Source organism: Chiloscyllium punctatum, chromosome 10 (assembly GCF_047496795.1).
Source record: "Chiloscyllium punctatum isolate Juve2018m chromosome 10, sChiPun1.3, whole genome shotgun sequence".
Classification (NCBI taxonomy): Eukaryota; Metazoa; Chordata; class Chondrichthyes; order Orectolobiformes; family Hemiscylliidae; genus Chiloscyllium; species Chiloscyllium punctatum.
Genome location: NC_092748.1, coordinates 7,730,031 through 7,755,378, shown reverse-complemented (window position 1 = coordinate 7,755,378; position 25,348 = coordinate 7,730,031). Strand labels below are relative to the sequence as shown.

General features: G+C 41.5%; 1 protein-coding gene across 10 annotated transcripts in view; it reads right to left on the bottom strand.

Annotated features, from left to right (window-relative positions):
• Positions 1-25,348, bottom strand: part of LOC140481858 (NEDD8-conjugating enzyme UBE2F) — a 366,423-nt gene that overhangs the window by 182,583 nt on the left and 158,492 nt on the right. For all 10 annotated transcript variants that reach the window (XR_011961625.1, XM_072578427.1, XM_072578424.1 and 7 more), the window contains 4 exons: positions 14,808-14,885; positions 11,160-11,319; positions 4,352-4,473; positions 921-986 (listed from right to left, as the gene is read on the bottom strand). Coding sequence is in view for 9 of the 10 variants with exons in the window: in XM_072578427.1 (XP_072434528.1) it covers positions 921-986; positions 4,352-4,473; positions 11,160-11,319; positions 14,808-14,885 (426 nt within the window). In the remaining variant the exon portion in view is untranslated. The remainder of the gene's footprint in view (positions 1-920; positions 987-4,351; positions 4,474-11,159; positions 11,320-14,807; positions 14,886-25,348) is intronic.

Genomic DNA, 25,348 nt, shown 5'->3' with positions numbered 1-25,348 from the left:
GTCACGTAAACTTGAATCAGTCATACTAAGTGGGTTTGATAATGGCAGTAGAACCCAAATGGGAATTCCATATGTCCACAAGCATCAAGCTGTGCAAGGAAGAATTCTGCTTGCATTAACATGGGTTATATCTGAAGATGTTAACACTGTTGTGAAGTTGGAAGTCAGCCACTGATGACAAAAACAGTTTTCAGAAGACATATCCCAAAACTCAAGCATAAAAGGGCTCAGTGAAGTTTTGATCTTGTTCTAGCATTGGGACCGACATGGCTGATTTCCCAAAAGAAGAACTTATACCCCCAGGGGTACAATACAGTTCATTTCAAATACTTCTTTTAACTTCAGAATTAATTTACTTGAAGCAATCTTTTAAGGTCTGCAAACATAGAAACTGAATTTTATTGCATCACAAGTAGTCCCATTCTGATGCAACTAAAAAGATTTTAAAATCCAATTGTTTTCCTCTTTGGTTCATTCCTTTCCGTTCTGATTGACGTGACTCAACCCAGGTTAAGGATCATGATAAGGAGAAATCCCTTCACTCAAAACGTTTGTGAACCTGTTAGGAAGTCTCTACCACAAACAGCTGTGGATCATCAGTATACATGACTAAGTCAGAAATTGATAAGATTTCTGGATACTAAGTGTGGTAAAGTGTGGTGAGGCAGGTGCAACTTGATCCTCTGAATGAGCTACTCCAGCTCTTATTTCTTATGTCCCTTTCACAAATGAGTATTTCTGGAATTTCTTTCAGAATGCTATCACGTGTCTGTTTAGCTCCCACCTCAAGTTCCCTCTTCATTGGGCCAATCAATAAACTAAAAACCAATGAGAAATGCTGATCCTTGATTGTTATGACATGAAATGAGTTTCAATTAAGTCATGAAAATTTAGAAGTACAGCTTGTGTGACTAACTTACCTCTAGTAAAGCTTCCTTATTTCGGTCTCCCATCTCAAAATTCTCCCTCTTCCCCAGCAGATAATTCTGTCATAAATAAAACGCAATAGTGCAGTTAAATATATATTTGACATCAATAGATTAATCCTTAAATCTCCTGCTAGCTGCTGTATTCAGTGCAGTTAGTAATACTGTAAGCTTCAGAACTTCAATAGCTGTAAATGATTGAAAGAATCAGCAATAACTCTGTCTAGAGTAAACTTTTAAGGGACAAGGACAACTGTTACAAAGGAATTGAATGTAAGTAGCCATGCTTGTGAAAAGGAGGAGTAAAAGCTACATAAACAAAACTGTTTTAACAACTGCTTCATAACTGGCTGCTTTATACCACAGAGACAAATTGCAGGACAGATGGATCTTCAAACAGACAGTCAATGCCAAATGTAACTAGGAAAAGGGAAGCTACTTTTGATAATAAGGCAACATACAGTCTTGATAGCTCCAGAATAGTCAATATTGTGGATGAAAGAATTTTAAATATCATGAATAATATCACACCATAAGAACCAAATTACTTTAAGATTTTGATTCCAGGATTCTTCAAAGGAAAATACACCACAGGGATCAAACCCAAAACAGCCAGAGAAAGATACTATTGGTGGAAATCATTGCTAAATTCCACCAATAATTGGGTAATAGCCAATTTGGTTGAGACTTTACTTGCTTTATTTGAGGGAACTTATTTTGATTGCTACATGCAATAAAGTTCAAATAATTGTTTCAGTATTTGACTGATTGGGAAATTTCTTAGCGAGTAGCCATATTAAAGATAGCTGATGGTAATAACACACAAGTCTCATATCCAAGATTGGCTGACCTTATGGTCTAACTTGTATATACAGCAAACCTTCTATTAACTGGCACCTATGGGATCAGAAGTTTATCAATTGATCAAATATTCTGGTTTATCAATACAAAATAAAACACACCAACTAAAAGGAACGTAATGCAGGGGATATAAATCACTTGGATAATAATGCAACTTTACCTTAAATAAAACTTACTGGCAGAGAGCCTTCTCCTTCGCACCCTCAACTAACTGCTCAATAATTCAGCATACATCCAGTATTTGAGGTACATAATTTTTGCCAGTTTAATGAAAATGCCAATTCATAAATTGCTGGCTAAAACAAAGTTTGCTGTACCTGTGATCTCAGCTGGATGCCAAAAGCATTGGAAAAACCAGTGACACCACATCGTGCTCAGCCAGTCCTGAACAGAGTCATGCAGCATGGAAACATACATCTCAAACTAAACTAATCTTGCTTGCTTGCTGCTGGTCCATATCCCTCCAAAGCCTTCCTATTCATGCACTTATCGAAGAGTCTTTTAAATGCTTTAAATGAGCTAATCACTGAGCCAGCCGCATATTCACTCTTATTTAGAGAGGAATTGACTTATTAGGATAGTCAGCATGGTGTTACGCTGGGGATGTTGCTCAGTGGTTAGCCCTGCTACCTCACAGCACCAGGGAACCGGGTTCAATTCCAACCTTGGGTAACTGTCTGTATGGTGTTTGCATGTTCTTTCAATGTCTGTGTGGGTTTCTACTGGGTGCCCTGGTTTCCTCCTACAGTCCAAGTTATGCAGGTTAGATAGACTGCTAAATTGCCCTGTAGCGTCCAGGGTTGTACAGACTAGGTGGATTAGCCATAGGAAATGCAGATTTGGGAATAGGGGTGGATGCCTGGGTCTGGGTGGGATACCCTTCAGGGGGTCGGAGCAGACTTGATAGGCTAAATGGGTAAAAACAAGGACTGCAGAGGCTGGAAAGCAGAGTCTAGATTGGAGTGATGCTGGAAAAGCACAGCAGGTCAGGCAGCATCCGAGGGACAGGAAAATCGACGTTTCGGGCAAAAGCCCTTCATCAGGAATAGAGGATGAAGGGCTTTTGCCCGAAACGTCGATTTTCCTGTCCCTCGGATGCTGCCTGACCTGCTGTGCTTTTCTAGCACCACCCTAATATTGATAGGCTAAATGGCCTCTTTCCACACTGTAGGCAGTTTTTTGAAGCTTTTGATTAAGCTTTTTGAGCAAGGTACGAAGATGATTGACGAGAGTAGGGCAGTGTATGACGTTTATATGGACCTTATTAAAGCATTTGACAAGGTCCCCTCATGATAGGCTGATCCAGAAGATGGATCACACGGCATCCATGGAGTGTTGGCAAGTTGGATTAATCACAGAAGACAAAGTATTTGGCGAGTGGTGCTTTTCCTCACTAGAGGTTTGTGATTATTGGTATTCTGCAAGTATCAGTGCTGTGATCTCTATTGTTTGTAGGTGACACATAAATTGTTGGAGCTGTGGATACGGAGGATGGTTATCAAACCGGATACAGCAGAATATATAAAACAGTTGGAAAATTGGGCACAGAAATGGCAGATGGGAGTTTAATACAGACAAGTGTGAGGTGATGCATTTTGTGAGGTCAAATGAAAAAATGAAAGTATACTGAAGATGTGACCTAGTATAGTGACGAAATGTCTGAAAATCAACCTTCCAGCTCAGTGAGCAAACCTACATCCAGAACTTCAACCTGAGCTACAAATCTTTGCAAAACTTGCTATACAGTAAAATGGCAGGAACCTTTTGGAACATGTGATCTTGAGATGCAAGTCCATAGCTCTCTGAAAGTGGCAAGTGGTCAAGGTAGTAAAAGGTGATGTGCTGCATGCTTGCCTTCATTAGTCATAGCATTAAGTATGCAAGTTGGCAAGTCATGTTGCGACTGTATAATTCTTTAGATAGGCCACATTTTGGATTACTGCATGCAGTTCTGGTCACCACACTTTAGGAAGGACATGGAGGCTTTGGAGAGGATGTGAAAGAGGTTTACTAGGATGTTGCGTGGATTGGAGTGTATCAGCTATAAGGAATGATTAGACAAATGTTAATAGTATCCACTGTTCGAGTGAAAACAGTTACAACTTGATAGAAATATGCAAAATTATGAGAAGCATGGACAGGGTGGATAGTGAAAGTCTTGTTCCCAGGGTGGAAATGTCAAATACTTGGGGACACAGGTTTATGGCAAGGAGGGATAAGTTTAAAAGGAGACGTGTGAAGGAAGTTTTAGTTACACAGAGAATGATAGGTGGCAATGCTGCCAAGCGCGGTGATAGTAATGTTTAAGGTGCATTTAGACAGATGAACAGGCAAGGAATAGAGGTATATAGCCCACGTGCAGGTAGATGGAATAAACTTAGAATAGAATCACAGTCGGCACAGACGTGGTTGCCCTAAGGGCCTATTCCTGCGCTGTACTATGTTCTATGCAATAAGATTGCTTAAGACATCAATGCAGAGTAAACACAAGTTATTTGCAGGATTGCAAACAAGAAAGTAATTCTACAACACAATGGAAGTCCAATACTTGTCAGAGGTTTTACCTGTGGATTTTTAAAAAGTGCATATTTCTCAATGCGTTCAGTAAACATGAGTTTATTATGACTATCTCGAGTCCAGTTCAGCAAGTTCTCTACCAGATTTTCATGATCTTCAAAGATTCGCTCTGAAATTAAAAGAAAATTTAAGAGTCATGACAAAAAAGTGCATTAGAAAAAGTGATGGAACATAGCAATGAAAAGGAAACAAACAACAAAACTATAAACACTGAACTTTGAGAAAATACTGATTATATGTTGCTGATAGTCAGCCAAGACCAACTCAAGTTAACTTAAGGGTTGATCAAGGCCTTCCTGCAGTTTGTACTATTTAGAAACAGGATGTTTTTAAATGGTTCGTGAAGTTTTGGAGGATACTTTCTCATGATGAAACATATTCTTTTAACGATTTAGATTCAGTTGCACTTGCGGGTTCATTAGAAAGTACAAGTCCCATAGCATACCCAGATTAATATTCTGTCCCAAGACAGTTTGCCCATAAAATTGCAACATAATTTTAATAGCTTTCAGAAACCATTTTCAGAGTGCAGAATGGATCAAAGGTTATCAGTGACTAATATATCAGAGCTACTTCAAATTTAAGTGAGCATGACCAAATTCAAGTTCAGTGACTTAACGGAAAGACAAAGACCTGAAGAGTTGACTGTGTTCCACTCTTCACAGATTGTGCCTGACCTGCTGAGTATTTCCAACATTTCCTATTTTTGCCTTTGCATTAGTGTTTAACTCACTGCCTTTCATTCCAGGAATGCCTACCTTAACACACTGCTCTTCATTCAAGACAGGGAATCCATTTTTTTGTGTGGTATACATCTTCATTGCTTTTACTGTTTCCCTTCTTAACTTTGATCAGATATTTACCAAAACTAAATTCACAGCTACAGCTCTTTCCTCATCAACGGTCTCCAGCTTTGACATATGATTGTCAGAGTCCAGAAAGTGAGTGCCCAGTTAGTGAAAGGATAGGAGTTGCAGAATTTCTTTCAAGTTGATGATGGCACATAGTATCCGCTGAAGGTGTTTCAGCCTAGGACATGATACTGAGGAACTCTTGTAGAAATGTCCTGGAGTTGAGGTGACTGATCTCCAACAACCACAACCATCATCTTATGTGCCAGGTATGACTCCAACCCATGGAAAGTTTGCCTCTGATTCCAATTTTGCTAGGGTTCCTTGATGCCACACTCAGTCTAGTGTGGCTTTGATGTTAAAGACCGTCACTCTCATCTGACCTGAGAATTTAGCCCTAATTACCCATGTTTGAACCAAGCTTGTCAGGAACTAAGTGGAATCCAAATTTGGTGTCAGGTTATTGCTGAACAGGTACTGCTTGATAGCACTGTTGATACCTTCCATCACTTTACAGCTGACACCTTCACCAAAACCAGAGCTGTGAGTTACTCAAGTATGAATTTTGCAGTTTTCATTATTTCCAGCATTTTGTGTTTTTATTTCTGAACACAATTATGTTCAGAAGAGAGCTTGTCTGAAGTAATGATAGGGGCACAATACTATGTTGCACTAAGTGCTATTGCATGCAGTTCCTCAATTGTCGTTTTGGAGATGGAATTAGAGAAACCGAATGAAATGAGGTGGTCAAATGCCATTTCCTAAACTAATTGGTTTCACAGAAAAAAAGTGACAAATCATGAGGAACTATTTAAAATCAAATCTAGTCAACTTCATCCAAATTAAAAGGAAAAATAATGAAACTTTTTTGGAATTATTTGTTTTTAAGAAAAGTTCCAGCTGCATAAACTGACCTCCATGTATTTTTGATTCCCAATAAAAGACTGATTCTTTCGGCTCCTCATTAAGAAGTAGAATTAAGCTGACAACCAATTTAGGATCATCAGTCAGGTTTGCAAAGTGCCTTAATACGTACGGCACTGTTCAAGACAAACAGAAAGAACATGCAAATACACAGCCCTGTTTTAACTCAATAAAATAGATGACATTCTTTGGTTTATTTCTCAAGGCAATGCCATGATCAGAGATAAAGTGCCTATTTTAAAATTGAAACAAAACTTGACAGTTGAATGGCAGTCATCATTAATTGGTGCATTCATCATGGCAACACTTCTATCACAGTCCACTTGCCAACTAATTATCACTCTCCCCTCACACAATATAAATGATGCCTTCTCTTTACTTCAGTGCAATTTATCTTGATGAGTGTAAGCAGAAAAGCTTAACAACATGCCCTTCATCAGCAATATGCAAGTTCTGCTGCCAAATGACTATAAACATTACATAACCAGAAATCTCATTTATTAAAAAAAACTGAAACATTATATTCCATTTTAAATTGATATTATTTACCATTGTGAAGAAAAAAACTACTGGTATAAAGAGAATGTATCACAGGACTTGGTTCTGAAAATATTTGGACTGGGTATCATAATTGTACTACATTTAATGCTCGATCACAGCTGAAAATATAACACAAAGGAATAAGACAAGGATCGTCCTCTTGATGCCCTCACCAAAGCATTCTTTTCTCTGCAGGCGTTTGCAATCTACCAAGATCCACCCAGAAGAACAGCAGCTTGGGCAAGTTAGCATGGAGAACCCATATTTGACCTTGTAGGATATGAAATCATGTCTGATCCCACATTCAGTGTGCCCAAAGATGCATACACTCCAGTCAGAGTATCAAGAATTCTGACCAGCTTTTCCCTTCTTAGTCCATATAATCAGTGGCCAATTAAAGGACCTACAGAGCCATTCCAACCACTGTACGTGCCAGTGACTGTTGGACATTCCTTTTTATATGGGTCAATACATCTGACACTGAATTAACTTATTCAGGAAACTGGGCAGTCTAGGTGCCAAGGGCCATTCAATGGCAATATGTCCAAAATCAAGAAGAATCAGTTTATGTACAGTTAAAGTCACATCATAGTACCTTGTAATTAAAAGGAGGGGTCTTATAGAATAAGGATCCGATAGAAGCGCTTATCATCAAAAATAGCCATGGTTTAAACATCTACTATCCTTCATGGTTGAAGAATTGACTGCAATGTTATTTACAGAACCTAATCTAATATGGAGTGTAAGAGCACCTTTTTTCTCCCCATGTTGTGCTCAGCTTATGGCAGACCCCAATTTCTGATTTACACAACATTATTCACACAAAGTGGCACAAAGCCACTCTGAAAGATGCTACAGTTGTAGTGCCTATCCCACATTTTTAAAAATCTTTTCATAATATTGCATTTCTGTCGAGATGATCCCTCTTTTATGAATTACTCAAGATTTACCTACCACAAGGATACAATTATGCAAAACAAGAACTGGATGTTTTAACTAGCTGATGGAGAAATGGAAGGTCATAGCTGGGAAAGGAAGACTAGCCATCACAGATAGTGACTGAATTAGGAACATTCCTTTACAGACAAAAAATATGCCAAGTAAAGGGATATATTTACATGGACAATTCACACAAAAAAAGGGTTTGATCTGTTCATCTATTTTATTATTATTGTATTGCAGTGAATGTTTTAAATTTTAATTTGCCTCATCACTTTGTAATTACACCCTGGAACGCAGAAACCTAGAGATGCCCATAAGGGAAGCAGTGGATACAAGATATTTGGATTTTCAAAAGGCACCACATGTTCGGCTCCTTAATAAGAAAAGAGCCAATGATGTTGGAGGTGGTATTTAGCATGGATGGAGAATTGGCTAACGATTACAAAAGAGAGCTGATAGTGCTAGGAGTTGAGACGAATGAGAGGTAACCTTTTTGAAACATTCATGATTCTTAGAGGGCTTAACAGGATAGATCCCAGAAAGGTGTTCCCTCAATGTGGCAATGTCTAGGGCCAGGGGACACAATTTCAGATTGAGAGTGCGCACTTAGTCTTAGAAATGTATAGCACAAAAACAGACCCTTTGGTCAATTCATCCATATTGACCAGATATCCCAAATTAATCTAGTCCCATTTGCCATATCCCTATAAACCCTTTCTATTCATATACCCATTCTGATTCCTTTTAAATGTTGTAATCTACCAGCCTCCACCACTTTCTCTGGCAGTTCATTCCATACATGCACCACCCGGTGCGAAAAAGTAGCCTTTTAGGTCCTTTTTAAATCTTTCTCCTCTCACCCTAAACCTATGCTCTCTAGTTATGCACTCCCCAAGTCCAGGGAAAAGACCTCATCTATTTACCTTATCCATGCTCTTCATGAAAACTGCCCCAGCTTATTCAGCCTCTCCCTATAGCTGAAGACAAAGATGAGGAGGAACTTATTCCATCAGAGGATAGTAAATCTTTGGAATTCTTTGCTGTAGAGGCTGAATCGATATGTGGAAAAGGGAATTGAGGATTATCAGTTCAGCCATGATCTTGGTGAATGGCACAGCAGACTTGACAGGCTGAATGGCCTACTGCTGCTCCTGTGTCTTATGGTCTTACACACATGGAGCTTCAGTGCATGTTGTAAAATTACTAATTTTACAAAATGCACTGAAGCTCCATGTGTGTAAGACCATAATTACTAATTTTACAAAAAAAAATTGGGTGTGCATATTGAAGCCAAAGCCAGCATTTGTTGTGTATACCCAATCCTTGATGTGTGTGGCCTTTCAAAAAGCAATTAAGAGTCAACTACATTGTTATGGATCTGAAGTAATACATAGGCTAGACCAGGTAAGGATAGTAGATTTCCTTTCCAAAAGGACATTAGTAAACCAGATGGATTTTTAAAACACAATCAATGGTAGTTTGATGGCACCATTACTGAGATTAGCTTTTAAATCTCAGATTGAAGCCTGGAAGAAAGCAGCACATGCAGTCTACAAAGGTCTCAATTTGCATTGCCACAGAAAATGTTTGTGCGGCAACACTTATATTTCCTGCATCTCCAGAACAAATTTAAATTTGGCTTAGAAATCAAACTGCCTGGAAAAATTCTTAGTTGTGGTATTGTTGGCCATTACTGTAAGTGATGTGAATAACTTGAGGTTAGCATTGTGCCCATTCTGTTCAATATTTAAACATACAATAATATATTCCTAAATGAGCCACACGCATTTATATATTGCCATTAATGAGCATACAACTTCTCAAGCACTGTACGACCAAAGAAGAACCTTTTCAAGAATAGTCATTGTGACAATGTAGGAAAACTGACAGCTAATCTGTAAACTTCTCATCAACCACAAAGTGACATGACCAGACAATCAGTTTCTGTCATGCTCGTTAATGGATAAGTATTGGACAGGAAAGTTGCGACAACTCCCTTATTCTCTTCAAAACGACATCACAGTTTCTTTTTGACACAACATACTTGACTGTGCAACTAGGTGTCTAACACCTAATCTAAAAGTCTGCCTTCTCAGACAATACATCATTCCCTTCATACCGTAACAGTGTTAGTTGTGATTTATGCTCAAATCCTAGAAGGGGACTTCAACTGACATTTCAAGACCTGACCTTCTTGTCGGCAACTTTCCCTGTAATTTGTTTTGGTCCTGCATGGACCTCCAAGGTCCTTGTGTGCCAGTGACTTTTGGAAACAGAAAATATTCATTGGAATGCTCATCAGCTTGCACAGAGCTTCTGAGCAGCCAGGTTGCTTAAAGGGAATATTGTTACAGAGCTGTAATTCAACTGCCTTGTGACCTGGGACAAACATATCTTTAACATGTGATTTGCCAATATAAATAATTCTAAAAGATTTGATCTGTTCACCTAGGTTCCCTGATTCTTCAGCTTCACTCGTGAGATCCATACAGAGGTAACGGGTTCTGGAGCCAGAAGTCAATCCATCCACATGCCATTCAGTGCCTACAGACCTTCTGAGCAGCTATGGAGCTTAGAAGGGATACTGCTGTTCACGCATATGAAAAGAATCTTGCCATTAATCTGAAAAGTTAGTAGATGTATTAACCCCGAATTCAAAATTTTTTGTGATCCCTTGAAAAATCCATTGCTTTTCACAATCGTAAGTGGAAAGTTTCCTTTGGCTGGAGGATCTCGAGTGAGGTGACACAGTCTCCATATAAAGGGTAAGTCAGATTGGGAGAAGATTCTTCACACAGTGCATGTTTAGAATTCTCTACCCATAGGCTTGTTGAAACTTGGTCAGTGATTTTGTTCAAGGCAGCAATCTATAAATTTCTAGTTCCTTATGACATCACGAGATATGGAGATCGCAGAATTAAGGACATTGAGGTAATGATCAGCTGTGATTGAGAATGATGGTGCAAGCTCATGGGGTTGAATGGCCTACTCCTGCTCCTATATTTCTATGTTCAGTTTGTGGTTTCATTCAGCTGGCACTGGGCCAAGTTTTAAGAATCACTGACTGGTATTAAAAACAGTTTTTCAATTACATTGCTATTGCTGGGTCCAGCTGAGATTTGACAACCATAAAAGTCATTGGTCCTCTCAACATTATATCACAAAACCAAAGCACAAATGGACACACCACTGGATTAAAATGGAGTATAATGACCAGTGTCAACTTCAATTATGTATTCTATCATTAATCTTGGGTTTTGCCTGGATAAGAGCATTTTACGCTTGGGTATGGTGTAAGTTTATTACTAGTTTCAATACAAGGAACAACTTAAAAAGGTGCAGTTCCTGTAGCACAACACTATCACCAGGTTTACATGCATATACATAAGACAGTATAGAAATGGTCACCAAAGCATAGTTGATAGGTGCAAGGAAGCAAAAAAAAAGGTCTGAAAATATTTTCTGAAAACACCTATTCTGAAAACCAGAAGTTAATAACCAGTATATTAGATCACTTGGCTCAATTCCACCAACTCACCCATTTGAAGTTCTGGGATTGTCTCCACCAATGACCAGTCTGGGCTAAATCCACAGTGGGATTTATCCATGAGATTGTCCAGAACCTGCTTGACGGTTTGTCTTTCATCGACCATCATTGTTTTGGAGCTCTCATCAGACATGTGGACCCGTATCACCAGCTGCAAGATATGATCAAACAATTTGTCAGGCAGATGGACTTTCTACTTCATTACACATCAGTGCTTCTGATCAAATTCCCTCTAAGAAAATTGTGCAGTCCCGTAGTGGTACTAATACTTCAAACTCAATTTCAGGGCAACAACCTAATATCTAGCCACTGCACACTTTAACACCGAAATGAACATTTATTATTTAACATATATTTTTGAATTAAAACACAATATTGAAAGGTTGAAAGTGACAAAACTTCACGCTGAATCCCCAGCAAATATGGCAACATCTGAGCTTTCATATTCACTGAACACGTTCCTCAAATTTCGTAATTCAACATTCCAAATATTCTTAAATTATCAAGAAATGTGCGTCATTTTTCAGGCTGTACATTTAGACAGAATTCATACTGTCAGTCAAAACTCTACAAAGTCATTTGAAATACTACATTTATGGAGTAGGAGCACCCCAATGTTTTCTGTTGCCTGTAGGAGTGTAGATGAGATCACCATCTCTCTTCCCATTCCCCAGATATCAGACCAAGAACTTGCTGATACAGTTGCCATGAATTATCATGTATATTGTGGAGTATTTCTTTTACTTTGGTAAATATCATCTTCAGTTTAGTTCATAATGACTACCTGAGGTTGTAGTCTGGTGAAGAAATGGAGTATAAATAGAAGATCTTCCTAAAATACAAGGCACCAGTCATATCACACCTGGAATACAGTCACTAGTTTACCAAAGTAAAGATATTACTGGCATTATGCACAGAGGATACACTAGGTGGATTCTGGGTATGGCGGGATTTTCTCATGAGGAACAGTTGAGTAGATTGGGTTTATTTTCATTGGAGTTGATAAGATTGAGAGGAGACCATATTGAAACATTCTTCGCGGGCCTGATAGGGTAGATGCCGAGATTTAGTTCCTCTTGTGGTCGAGGCTGGGACCAGAGGCCATAACCTCAGTGTACGGGGGCCACCCACTTAAGACCGAGATGAGAAGGGATTTCTTTTCTCAGAGAGTAGGGATTCTGTGGAATTCTTTACTGCAAAGGGCTGTAAAGGCTGAGACAGATGAATTCTTAATCAGTAATGGAATCAAGGGTAATAGGGATAAGGCAGGAAAGTGCACTTCAGGATTATCAGATCACCCATGGTCTCATTGAATGGTGCAGCAGACTCAATGGACCGAATGGCCTGCTTATGTTCCTGTGTCTTAATGCTATGACTGGGAAACTGGTGGGCAAATTATGTGAGCAAACTGCTGTTCAGATCGTAGATTTTCTGTGGCTCTGTAACAGAAGCTGATTGATTTTCAATTCAGGCAGTGGTGCACCCTGCAGAGTATATTCAGCATTATCGGGTGTTTGAAGCTCAACATTTTCCAGGGAAAAGCAGCTCATTCTTACTGACGTACTATCACACCTTATTGAATACATGTTTAAAATTCATTCCCTCCTCTACTGACATCCACTGACAGCAGGGTGTACCACCTCCAAATTGCACTACAGCAACTCACCAAGGAACTCAAAGCACCTTCTAATCCTGTGGTGTCTAATATCTGGAACAACAATGGCAGCAGATGCATGAGAATGCACAACCTACAGGCTCCTCTATAAACACACTCCTTCCCAATACCATGCTAATAGGACAGATTAGGCCATTTATCCAATCGAGTTTGTTCTGCCAATTGATGTTTTTCAACCCATTCTCCGGGCTTCTCCTCAATCTTTGTTCTGCTTACCAGTAAATAACCTATCTACCTAACAAACACACTCAATGACTTGGCCTCCACAAACCTGTGTGTCAATGCGTTCCAGCGATTCACTAACCTGTCTGAAGAAATTCCTCCTCATCTCAGTTCTAAAGGGTCATCCCTTCACTCTGAGACTGTACCCTCAGGTCCTAGTCTTTCGTAGATCTTCTCCACATCCACACCGTCTCTCAATAAGATACCCCTCATCCTTCTAAACTCTGGAGTACATACCCAGAGTCTTCAACCGCTCTTCATTTAACAAGCCATTCTTCAGACCATTCTTGTGAATTTCTTCTGGACCCCCTCCAAGGCCAGCACATCTTTCCTTAGATACAGGGATCAAACTTGTTTACAATATTCCAACCGGAGTCTGATCACAGCCTTTTACAGCCTCAGCAATAAGTGTCTGCTCTTGTATTCTGACTCTCTTGAAATAAATGCTAACATCACATTTGCCTTCCTAACTGCCGAATGAACCTGTATATTAACCTGAAGAAAATTCTGAATTAGGATTCCCAAGTCCCTTCATGCTTTACAGATTTCTGATGCCTTTCCTCATTTAGAAAATAGTTTGTACCTCTATTCTTCCTACCTAAGTACATATCCTCACACTTTCCAATACTGTATTCCATCTGCCACTTATTTGTTCACTCTCCTAGCCTGCCCAACCCCTTCTGCAGCTTCCTTAATATCACTTGGCCCTCCATCTATTTTGGATCATCTACAATCATCTTATTAACAATGCCCCCAGCTTCTTCAACTAGATTGTTATTATACAGCAGGTACAATAGTGGTCCCAACAATGACCCCTGCGGAACTCCACTAATCACACCTAGGGGTAGGTGGTGATGGAGTGGTAATTTCACTAGACTAGCAATCCCAAACTCCAGGCTAATGATCTAAGATCATGAATCAAATTCCATCATGGCAAGTGGTTAAATTTGAATCCAATCAAAAAATGTGGAATTAATAAGTTACCAAATGATGGCCATGTCACCATTCAGCACAGCTGGCCCATTTTCACTTACTTATGGTCACTAATATCACCTTTTCTTTTTCCCTGGCATACTATCTTCTATCCTTTCATTTTCCTAATGTTGTTCTCTCTTTTTCTGGGCTCTATCTCTGTCTATCATTTTCTCTTCTCCACCATCCTTGACTCCAGCACTTGTACCACCTTTTCCTAGCTATTACCAGTTGTGAAGAAGAGTGCGTGGACAAAACGTTAACCATTTTTCTCTCCACAGATGCTGCCAGATCTGCTGACTTTCTCCAGCACTTTCTGTTTTTGCATCATGCAACCATTGCTCATTGTTGTTAAAAAGCCAGCTGGTTCACTAATATCCTTAAGGAAAGGAAATCTGACATACTTATCTGGTCTGGTGTATGTGGCTCCAGACCCACAGCAACGTTGTTGACTGCCCCTTAATGGCCCTAGAAAACTAGTCCCATCAAAGGCCAATTAAGGGTGGGCAATAAATACTGGCCCAGCCAGAGACACCCACATTCAATGAACGAAAACAAATATATTGAAATTTCTTCACTGACTTTGTTTGAAGAATCACAGAACTCTTTACTTAACAGCAGTGTCGATATAGCTGCACCATACTGACCAACTTTTCAAACAGTAAGTCAACATCACTTTCAAAGAGCAAACAGGGGTGAGTAAGAAATACTTTGACAGTAACATACACATTACATGCAAATTCCAGAATCAGATGTGAATCAGTCCTTACCTTTTTGATTTGTGCCTCTTTGATCTTTTCCAATGCCACCCTGATTTTTTCTGCCTTCTGCCTGGCAGCATGCTCCTCCTGTAGAGACATAGTGAGGAAAGGAAGATGAATCAGGAGACCATAATGAACCATGGGAACACACCTTACAGACACAGCAAGGCAGAAGGGGAAGCAGCTTCCTTTGACCAACCACTACTATGCAGTGAGCTCAGGGCACATTTTAAAATCACCATCCCCAAGTCTTGCAGCATCACACAGGAAATTTAATTAGATGTTACCAAAGAATGAGCTTCTCCCATATATCCTTCACTACATCTGTTTTTAATGTCTTTAATGCAATAAAATTAGCTGGGGAAAGAAAACAATCACATCACCAACAGAATTTTGGAAAGGGTGTCCCTTTGCTTTACATAATCTCTCTAGGGAACGAACTGCATTTGCTGTTAAGCAGACTATTTACTTCCAATATTGCATTCAAGACAGCAATAACCTAACATTAACACATCTGGCTTCGTTAATCGTTGAAAAATGTAATGAAAAACATTTAAAATGGGCAAACAAACTGGTTAAAAGGATAAACTCAATTTCAGTTGTCATCGTTTTTCCAAATAATTGCCCATGAAAACCATCCTTTAGAACAGGTTATATCAGTTTACCTGCATGTTTCAGTCAGCATGAAGTGATAACCTGACAAAGCTTCAGTTTAAACAAGCTGTGTTGTGCGAACTGAAAGCAACAGCTGGGATAATTCAGGGATATACTACCATAAACATAATCCCATGCCACAAAAGACTCTATTGCTAACATGACAATAGCTTCAGCACTACGAGCTGAGAACCTAATTAAACAAAGAGCATAAAAACACCTCAGCACCAGGTCCCTGTGCTAACACGCTTTTAGCGAAACGATCAATTCATCCCACCTCTCTTGCATTTTACATATGTATTTAAAGACAAGTATTGTGCATTATCACATGCCAGTTAGATAATATCAGCAGGTGCAGACACCTAGGAATAAAGTAGGATTTTTATTATTCTGACTTTATAAACTGTCAACTTTGTTCAATATCCCTGCCTGAGACCAGGGGCCTCTTGAGGGTGGGAGAGGGGGATGGGGTTCCAAGCTTCAATCTCAAAGGGAATTAATTGATGTGCATCAATAAGCTTTTGCATTGAACCATAATCAGAACTAGAAGGCTAAATATAGATATAGTAATCCATACTTGTGCACTGTCCACAAACTATGACAGTCCTTACTTTAGGTGCTCAAATCAAAAGTCATTCCTGACCATCTAGTTTGCTAGTTGTATGCAAGGCCCTTTCTTCCCTTGAGGCATACATCCGAAAGGGACAACCCAGCAGCTGCACTGCCAGTAGACCTAGGAAGAGCCAGCCCAGTGTTTAAAGAATAGACGAGAGAGAGATTAAGGGGCAAGAGAAAGAGGAAATCCAGTTAACATTTAAAACAAGTTCAAAACTTCCCTGATAACAACGCAATGCCAGTTAATACTACATATTTACAATATACACTTCAGATTTCACATTCACTAGAATCAAATACTCAGTTTGTTGAGTTAAGAGATAGTACCTGTGAAAAAGGGATCATGTGTAATAAATCCTCCATCATGAATTTGTTTGCTGCTTTTCTCCCCTTTACTGCTGAAGGCACAGAGTCTTGCGAGGGTACATTTTTAGTGCTATCAATTGATCCCAAATTTCATGCAATACTATTCAATATGATCAGTAGCAAATTCTTTGGCCATGGAGTGTATCATAACTGAGTGCGCTGTTCATTGGATTTCCATACTCCCTGGGAACAGAGAATGTCTTTGGGCAGTGAGCTCACTGACCACAAGCCTAATTTTAACAACACTGCCATTCAGCTGAGATTAATGAACTCAACACAATAAGAATTAGCCATGTGGGGCTCATGTGGTGCAGTAGTAGTGCCCCTACCCCCTTACTGGGTGACCCAGATTCAAGTCCCACCTGCTCCAGTGATGTGTAATAACATCTCTGAGCATGTTGACTTGGGGAAAATAGGTTACATGCACCTACAGGAGCCCTTTTGTGGCGGAAGAAGAATTAGCCATGTGGGGCTCATGTGGTACAGTGGTAATGCCCCTAACCCTGGACTGAGAGAACTGGGTTCAAGTCCCATCTGCTCCAGAGGTGTGCAAAATCATCCTTGAACAGGTTGCTTAGAAAAATTGGAAAGAAAAATTGGCAACATGGGGCTTGTGTGGTATAGTGGTTGTGTCTTTATCTCTCAACGAGGAGTCTTGAATTCAAGTCCCACCTTCTCTAGAGTGTGTAATAATATCCCTGAAATAGAGGATTAGGAAAATATCTCAAAGGGAAACGTTTAATAAAAACTAATCATGTTTGCACAGGTCACTAATTTCTTTAACGAATCAACTGGAAAATCCACCCTCCTATCTTTTGAATTTGATCTTTTTTTATATATAAAAGACAAAAGAGTTAGATTCAGAAACAGAAGGAACATGTTTCCTGTAATGATTTGGTTAGAATGTCATGAAGTTGACCTAAGCCAGGGTAGTATTTTTTAAAAATTCATTCAAGGGATGTTACATCACAGGCTAGGCCAGCAAATTATTGTCAATCCTAATTTCCGAAACTTGGTATGGATGATAAAGTCAAAAATGTCTACCCAAATATTGATGTCTTATCCTAAAATGAGGAAAATTCGACAGGGAGATCTCTTCACAGCATGCAACATCCAACAACCTGCAAACATTAATAAGTCAAACAGCTGGTGCAAACGCACAGCTAACCACACTACCAAAGTCTAATACTACATTATCAGCCTCTGCCCAAATTTAGCTGCAGACGATGGAGACACAGGGCACAGAGTCAGAATCAATCTCAACCAAAAAAAAAATCCAGGCGCCCAGTTAACATGCTGCTGTGCTCCCAGAAAGGAAGAATTATTGCAACCTGAAAATACCAGTCTCACTTTCTTTCCAAGGAATTTCAGCAAGCCCCAATACTTAGTCAGTAGACTTTTGTCAGGCAGGCAAACCCTCAGAATGGTCTTGCCTCCATCTACAATATGTGTAGATGAATTTGCAGGCTTTTTTATTCCAGCATTTCCTATAAAGGGGAGATGGTGATATAACGGTTATGTCATTGAACATTTGGAAGTACCAGTGTTGGACTGGGGTGTACAAAGTTAAAAATCACAATACCAGGTTTTTGGCCAATGGGTTTATTTGGAAGCACTAACTTTTGAAGCGCTGCTTGTTTATCAGGTAGTTGTCCACCTGCTGAAGAAGCAGCCCTCCGAAAGCTGGTGCTTCCAAATAAACCTGTGGGACTATTATCTGGTGTTGTGTGATTTTTAATGTCATTGAACAAATAATCCAGGGTTCATGCTAATGGCCTGGAGACAGGAGTTCAAATCTCACCACGGCAGCTGGTAAAATTTGAATTGTATTAATGAGCCTGGAATATATCGTTGAGTAATAGTTTCACGAAACTATCAAATGTAAAAGAAACTCATCTCATTCACTGAAATCTACCATCTTCACCAGTCTGGCCAGATATGTAGTTCTCAACCCACATAAATCAACTCCTAAAATGACCATCTAAAATGGTGTAGCAAGCAAAATGTGTAGAAAGCTGCTCAGTTCAAGGCCAATTTGGAATGGCTAACAAATGCTGGTCTTACAAGCAATGTGCACATCCCATGAATTAAAAAAAATTGTACTCTTTAATTTATACTGTCTCTCCTTATTTTTCAATGAACCACTTCACAACTCTGCATTAAATTTCACCTGCCGTTTCTGTGAAATCCCTTTTCAAAAGTGCTACCAACATCCTCATTTTATTGCAAATATAGTAAATTGTAAGGTTCAGTTTGCTTAACTCTGATGGGCAAACCTCCTGGGATTGATCAAGTCTTAGGAAGGTATTCACATTTCTCCCAAGGCCAGTTCTTAGCAGGGAGGGCTCTGGCAGTGCACTTCTAATCATTTGTGGCTATGATCTATTGATAGTATTCAATCCTTGCCAGAAAAGATGACCACAGATGCTGGTTTCTCATGAAGTAAATAAAACTGACATGGGCCAAGTGCAGTCAGAATATTCAACCTTAGTCAAGCCTTTAAATGACAGCTATACAAAGAGGATTCCAGTATGATGCACTGAACAGTGATTATGAATGAGAAGACTTGCTAATTCTGATTTTCTCCACACCGCCCCCCCCCCTCCAATCTCTTAGCTACTAGAATTATGAGTTCAATGACAAGCCCCAAATGGTCTACAGACCAGCTTGATGTACAAATGGGGAGAGCTCTACTGAAGTATTGGATAGTTTGCAGCAGCAATTTTTCTTCAAGTCTTCTCCTGTTTTAAATTCTCCATGTGTCAAATTCCCAATCTCAGCCAGTCAGAATTTCCCTTCCTTGTTCCTTTCACCTTCCTGGAAGAAAAATGCCTTGGAGGCTCCTCTCAACAACAAACAGCTGCTCAAGAATCAAGGGGACTCAAGATGAAACAGCAAAGAAATACCGAAAAAATGTAAGTTTCCTTATGTTTCAAACTGTTCAGTTCAGTCCCTCAAATTTGTCAGATAATGAAGCACACTGTACCGACAGACATTTAAGGCCGGGTTGACAAATGGCAAGGAATATTTGAACCATATTGTGGTGAACAATGACAACCTCCAAAAAAAAAGTCTTAACATCTTCTGCTAACACTCAGCGCCATCATCATCATCAAATCTCCCCTCCATTCTGGGATCATAGAACATAAAACATTTCAGCACAGTACAGGTCCTTTGGTCCTCGATGTTGCACCAACCTGTGGAACCAATCTGAAATATAATCGAGGTAAAAACAATGACTGCAGATGCTGGAAACCAGATTCTGGATTAGTGGTGCTGGAAGAGCACAGCAGTTCAGGCAGCATCCAAGGAGCAGCGAAATCGACGTTTCGGGCAAAAGCCCTTCATCAGGAATAAAGGCAGAGAGCCTGAAGCGTGGAGAGATAAGCTAGAGGAGGGTGGGGGTGGGGAGAAAGTAGCATAGAGTACAATGGGTGAGTGGGGGAGGGGATGAAGGTGATTGGTCAGGGAGGAGAGGGTGGAGTGGATAGGTGGAAAAGGAGATAGGCAGGTAGGCAAGTCATGGGGACAGTGCTGAGCTGGAAGTTTGGAACTAGGGTGAGGTGGGGGAAGGGGAAATGAGGAAACTGTTGAAGTCCACATTGATGTCCTGGGGTTGAAGTGTTCCGAGACGGAAGATGAGGCGTTCTTCCTCCAGGCGTCTGGTGGTGAGGGAGCGGCGGTGAAGGAGGCCCAGGACCTCCATGGCCTCAGCAGAGTGGGAGGGGGAGTTGAAATGTTGGGCCACGGGGCGGTGTGGTTGATTGGTGCGAGTGTCCCGGAGATGTTCCCTAATGCGCTCTGCTAGGAGGCGCCCAGTCTCCCCAATGTAGAGGAGACCGCATCAGGAGCAACGGTTAGAATAAATGATATTAGTGGATGTGCAGGTAAAACTTGGATGGATGTGGAAGGCTCCTTTAGGGCTTGGATAGAGATGAGGGAGGAGGTGTGGGCGCAGGTTTTACAGTTCCTGCGGTGGCAGGGGAAGGTGCCAGGATGGGAGGGTGGGTTATAGGGGGGCGTGGACCTGACCAGGTAGTCACGGAGGGAACGGTCTTTGCGGAAGGCAGAAAGGGGTGGGGAGGGAAATATATCCCTGGTGGGGGGGTCTTTTTGGAGGTGGCGGAAATGTCGGCGGATGATTTGGTTTATGCGAAGGTTGGTAGGGTGGAAGGTGAGCACCAGGGGCGTTCTGTCCTTGTTATGGTTGGAGGGGTGGGGTCTGAGGGCAGATGTGTGGGATATGGACGAGATGTGTTGGAGGGCATCTTTAACCACGTGGGAAGGGAAATTGCGGTCTCTAAAGGAGGAGGCCATCTGGTGTGTTCTGTGGTGGAACTGGTCCTCCTGGGAGCAGATACGGCGGAGGCGGAGGAATTGGAAATACGGGATGGCATTTTTGCAAGAGGTAGGGTGGGAAGAGGTGTAATCCAGGTAGCTGTGGGAGTCGGTGGGTTTGTAAAAAATGTCAGTGTCAAGTCGGTCGTCATTAATAGAGATGGAGAGGTCCAAGAAGGGGAGGGAGGTGTCAGAGATGGTCCAGGTAAATTTAAGGTCGGGGTGGAATGTGTTGGTGAAGTTGATGAATTGCTCAACCTCCTCATGGGAGCACGAGGTGGCGCCAATGCAGTCATCAATGTAGCGGAGGAAGAGGTGGGGAGTGGTGCCGGTGTAATTACGGAAGATCAACTGTTCTACGTAGCCAACAAAGAGACAGGCATAGCTGGGGCCCATACGTGTGCCCATGGCTACCCCTTTGGTCTGGTGGAAGTGAGAGGATTCAAAAGAGAAATTGTTAAGGGTGAGGACCAGTTCGGCCAAACGAATGAGTGTGTCGGTGGAAGGGTACTGTTGGGGACGTCCAGAGAGGAAAAAATGGAGGGCTTAGAGCCCCTGGTCATGGCGGATGGAGGTGTAGAGGGATTGGATATCCATGGTGAAGTTGAGGCGTTGGGGCCGGGGAAACGGAGGTCTTGGAGGAGGTGGAGGGCAAGGGTGGTGTCTCGAACATATGTGGGGAGTTCCTGGACTAGGGGGGGGGGGGGGGGGGGGGGGGGATAGGACAGTGTCGAGGTAGGTAGAAATGAGTTCAGTGGGGCAGGAGCATGCTGAGACAATGGGTCGGCCAGGGTGGTCAGGCTTGTGGATCTTGTGAAGGAGGTAGAACTGGGCAATGCGGGGTTCACGGACTATGAGGTTGGAGGCTGTGGTGGGAGATCTCCTGACGTGATGAGGTTCTGTATGGTCTGGGAGATGATGGTTTGGTGACTGGGGGGGTGGGGTCATGGTTGAGGGGACAGTAGGAAGAGGTGTCCTCGAGTTGGCGTTTGGCTTCAGCGGGGTAGAGGTCAGTGCGCCAGACTACCACTGCGCCCCCTTTATCCGCTGGCTTGATGGTGAGGTTGGGATTGGAGCAGAGGGATTGAGGGCTGCGCATTGTGAGGGTGAGGGGTTGGAGTGGGAGAGGGGGGTATAGAGGTTGAGGCAGTTAATGTCCCGGCGGCAGTTGGAAAGGAAGAGGTCGAGGGCAGGTAATAGGCCAGCGCGTGGTGTCCAGGTGGATGCAGTGTGTTGGAGGTGGGCGAAGGGGTCCTCGGAAGGTGGGCGGGAATCCTGATTGTGAAAGTAAGCTCGGAGGCAGAAGCGGCAGAAGAACTGTTCGACGTCATGGCGTGTATTAAATTCATTGATGCGTGGACGGAGGGGGATGAAGGTGAGTCCTTTGCTGAGGACTGATCGTTCGTCCTTCGTGAGGGGGAGGTCTGGAGGGATGGTGAAAATTCGGCAGGGTTGGGAGCTGGGATCTGGTATGGGTTGTGGAGCTGGGAGTGGGGACGGAACCTGTAACTGGAGTGGGTGTGGTGGTGGGGGGAATGGGGGTGGAGTCATGAGCAGGGGTAGTGTTCCCCTCTGGGTTCTGGGGGGTGGGGATAGTGACAATGGGGTCTGTGAGGGGCGTGTCAGCAGAATGCAAGTGAGTGGCGCTGGAGGGGGCGGAAGTGGTGGTGACCACAGCAGTAGGGGTGGCAGAAGTCACTGAGCGTGTGGCATCAGCGATGGCGTGAGGAGTGGAAGTGATGTCACGTGTGATGCATGAGGAATTGAGAGGGGTGGAAGTGGTTGTGGGTGTGGCCATGATAGGGTGGAAGTGACATCAATCTGCGTGGGGGTGGCTATTCCATTTTCATCCATATGTTTATCCAATGACCATTTAAATGCCTTTATAGCTGGCAAGTCTACTACAGTTGCAGGCAGTGCATTCCATGGCCCTTCTACTCCCTGTGTAAAGAAACTACCTGACACCTGCCCTATATCTATCACCCCTCAATTTAAAGCAATGTCCCCTCATGCGAGCAATCACCATATAAGGAGAAAGGCTCTCACTGTCCACCCAATCTAATCCTCTGAATATCTTATATGTCTCAATTAGGTCACCTCTCAATCATCTTCTCTAAGAAAAACAGCTTAGAGTCCCTCAGGCTTTCCTCATAAGATCTTCCCTCCATACCATGCAACATCCTAGTAAATCTCCTCTGAACTCTTTCCAAAGCTTCCACATTCTTCCTATAATGCGGTGACCAGAACTATATGCAATACTCCAAATCTAGCCGCACCAGAGTTTTGTATAGTTACAGCGTAATCTCATGGCTCCAAAGCACAATCCCTCTACCAATAAAAGCTAACACACTATGTTTTCTTAACAACCCTATCAACCTGGGTGGCAACTTTCAGGGATCTATGTACATGGACGCTGAGATCTCTCTGCTCATCCACACTACCAAGAATCTTACCATTAGCCCAGTACTCTTTATTCCTGTTGGTCCTTCCAAAGTGAATCACCTCACACTTTTCTGCATTAAACTGCATTTGCCACCCCTCAGCCCAGCATTCAGGATCAACATTCAGGCTGGGGCTCCTGCGGCAAGTAAATCACTGCACTCCCCAAAACATATCCATCACATACAAGAAACAGGTCAAGCACATGATGGAACATTCCCCATCTGCCTGCATTAGTGCAGATCCAACAATGCTCAAGCAGCTCAATATCATCCAAGTCAAAGCAGCCCATGAGTGCCACCCTGCACTCCATCCTAAAAACTCACTCCCACAGGTGATGCACCATGGCCAAAGCAGTCATTATTGCTATGATATATTTCAGTAACTGACAAAAGTTTATTTGACAGCACTTTCTCAACCTGTAATCTTTACGATCTAAAAAAAAGGGCAGCTCACAAAGGCATACATCATCACTTCTATGTTTCCCTCCAACTCACACATTATTCTGACTTGGAAAAAAAGATTGCCTTTTTGTCATCACTGCTTGGTCAAAATACTGAAACGCTACTTTCAAAGCACTGTAGGACCCACCTTCACTGCATGGATTACATTGGTGCGGGAAGACAGCTCGTGACCATATTTTCAAGGGCAATTAGTTCTGAGCAATAATCGTCCATCTTCACAGCAGTGTCATTCCATAAAGAAAGCCAAAATATATAAAGCCTCATTCATATTCCCACAAAATATTTTTCATTCTTATGCTCAGTAATATAGTCCAGTCAACTAAGTGAATTAATGGTTGGATTGTTCCGATTCTAGCTAATATGATAGTTGCCCAATAAGCTGCTAAGGGCATAGTTGTTTCTGCTGACCAGATCTATTAACTAACCTCAACACATCTCTCTAATTGGCGGAGTTTTCAAACCAATTTTTAGTTGCTTTGGATATTATTCTGAGGTCAGCATACAAGTTCTAGGCCTTGATGTTTGCATGGTAATCAAATAAGCCACCAAGCATAAGACACTACTGCAAGACAGACAGAAAAGCAGAGCCCACTTACCAATATGAGTTACCTTTTACCAACAGATTCAAGAGCATATGCAGAAGCGTGGGAATAATTTGCTGACTGCCATCTTGCTCAAGGAATGGCCTGTGTGCAGTGCAGAGGGGAGAAGGGAACCTTAAGAGGTAGGAGAAAATTCTACAAAATTTGGGAAAAGAACAAAAATATTTTTTAACTAAATAATGGTTTCTCTTAATGTGGCATGATGGAATTCCTCTGGCTGTTTTGCCTTCAACCAGTTTCCTGATATAATTTACTCCATTCCATTTGCCATCTTCTGAAATAACTGAGTATTGCCACAGTGCCCACAGGCACTGGCCATTCTCTGGCATGTCATCTCAAATGGTAATTTGTGAACTGTTAGCTGCACCCAGTGTTCTCACCTAATATTCCCCACACTCAAGCCTTCAGACTGACCTTTCAAACTCCTTATTCGAGACAACTCATGAGATCTGCTCCTTCAACTGAGATTAACCAAATGATTACACATCAGGAATCAAACTTAGGCCATTGGGGAAGTATAGCCAAGTTCACAACAGTGAATAAATATTTTAATCTTTCAAGGCCAACAATGAAGATATGTCAGCCTGTTAAACAAGAAGATTCTGATCTGGGCTTTGTCTGAATCTGAACAATAACTTGGAATCAATCAAAATTTATCTGTGCAGATAAATCATAGTGGCCTCCCACCAAGAACTTCACTAGAAGTGACAGAGTAGAATGATCCAAGGTATGGAATTGAGTTTAACTTGATGTCATTACAGGTTCAACTGAGGCCATATTACTGAGCTCATGCAGTGATGTTTTGGAATTTTAGTGTGGGACTAACTTTAGAAAACATTTCAGTTATCAGATATTTGCTCGGTAGTACTCCATCTGGTTTACAAATTTTGCAGCCAGTGAAGCTTTGGTTTAACATCACAACTGTGTTTTAAGAGCTGGAAAACTCACTGCGGATCAAATTTGTCCAGTGCTCAAGTTTTAGAAGCTTTCAAGGGATCAAGAAGTTGGAGCTTTGCCAAGTTGTGTTTCGTTGATTGCTAATATTCACAAATACACCATTCAGTTAAATATA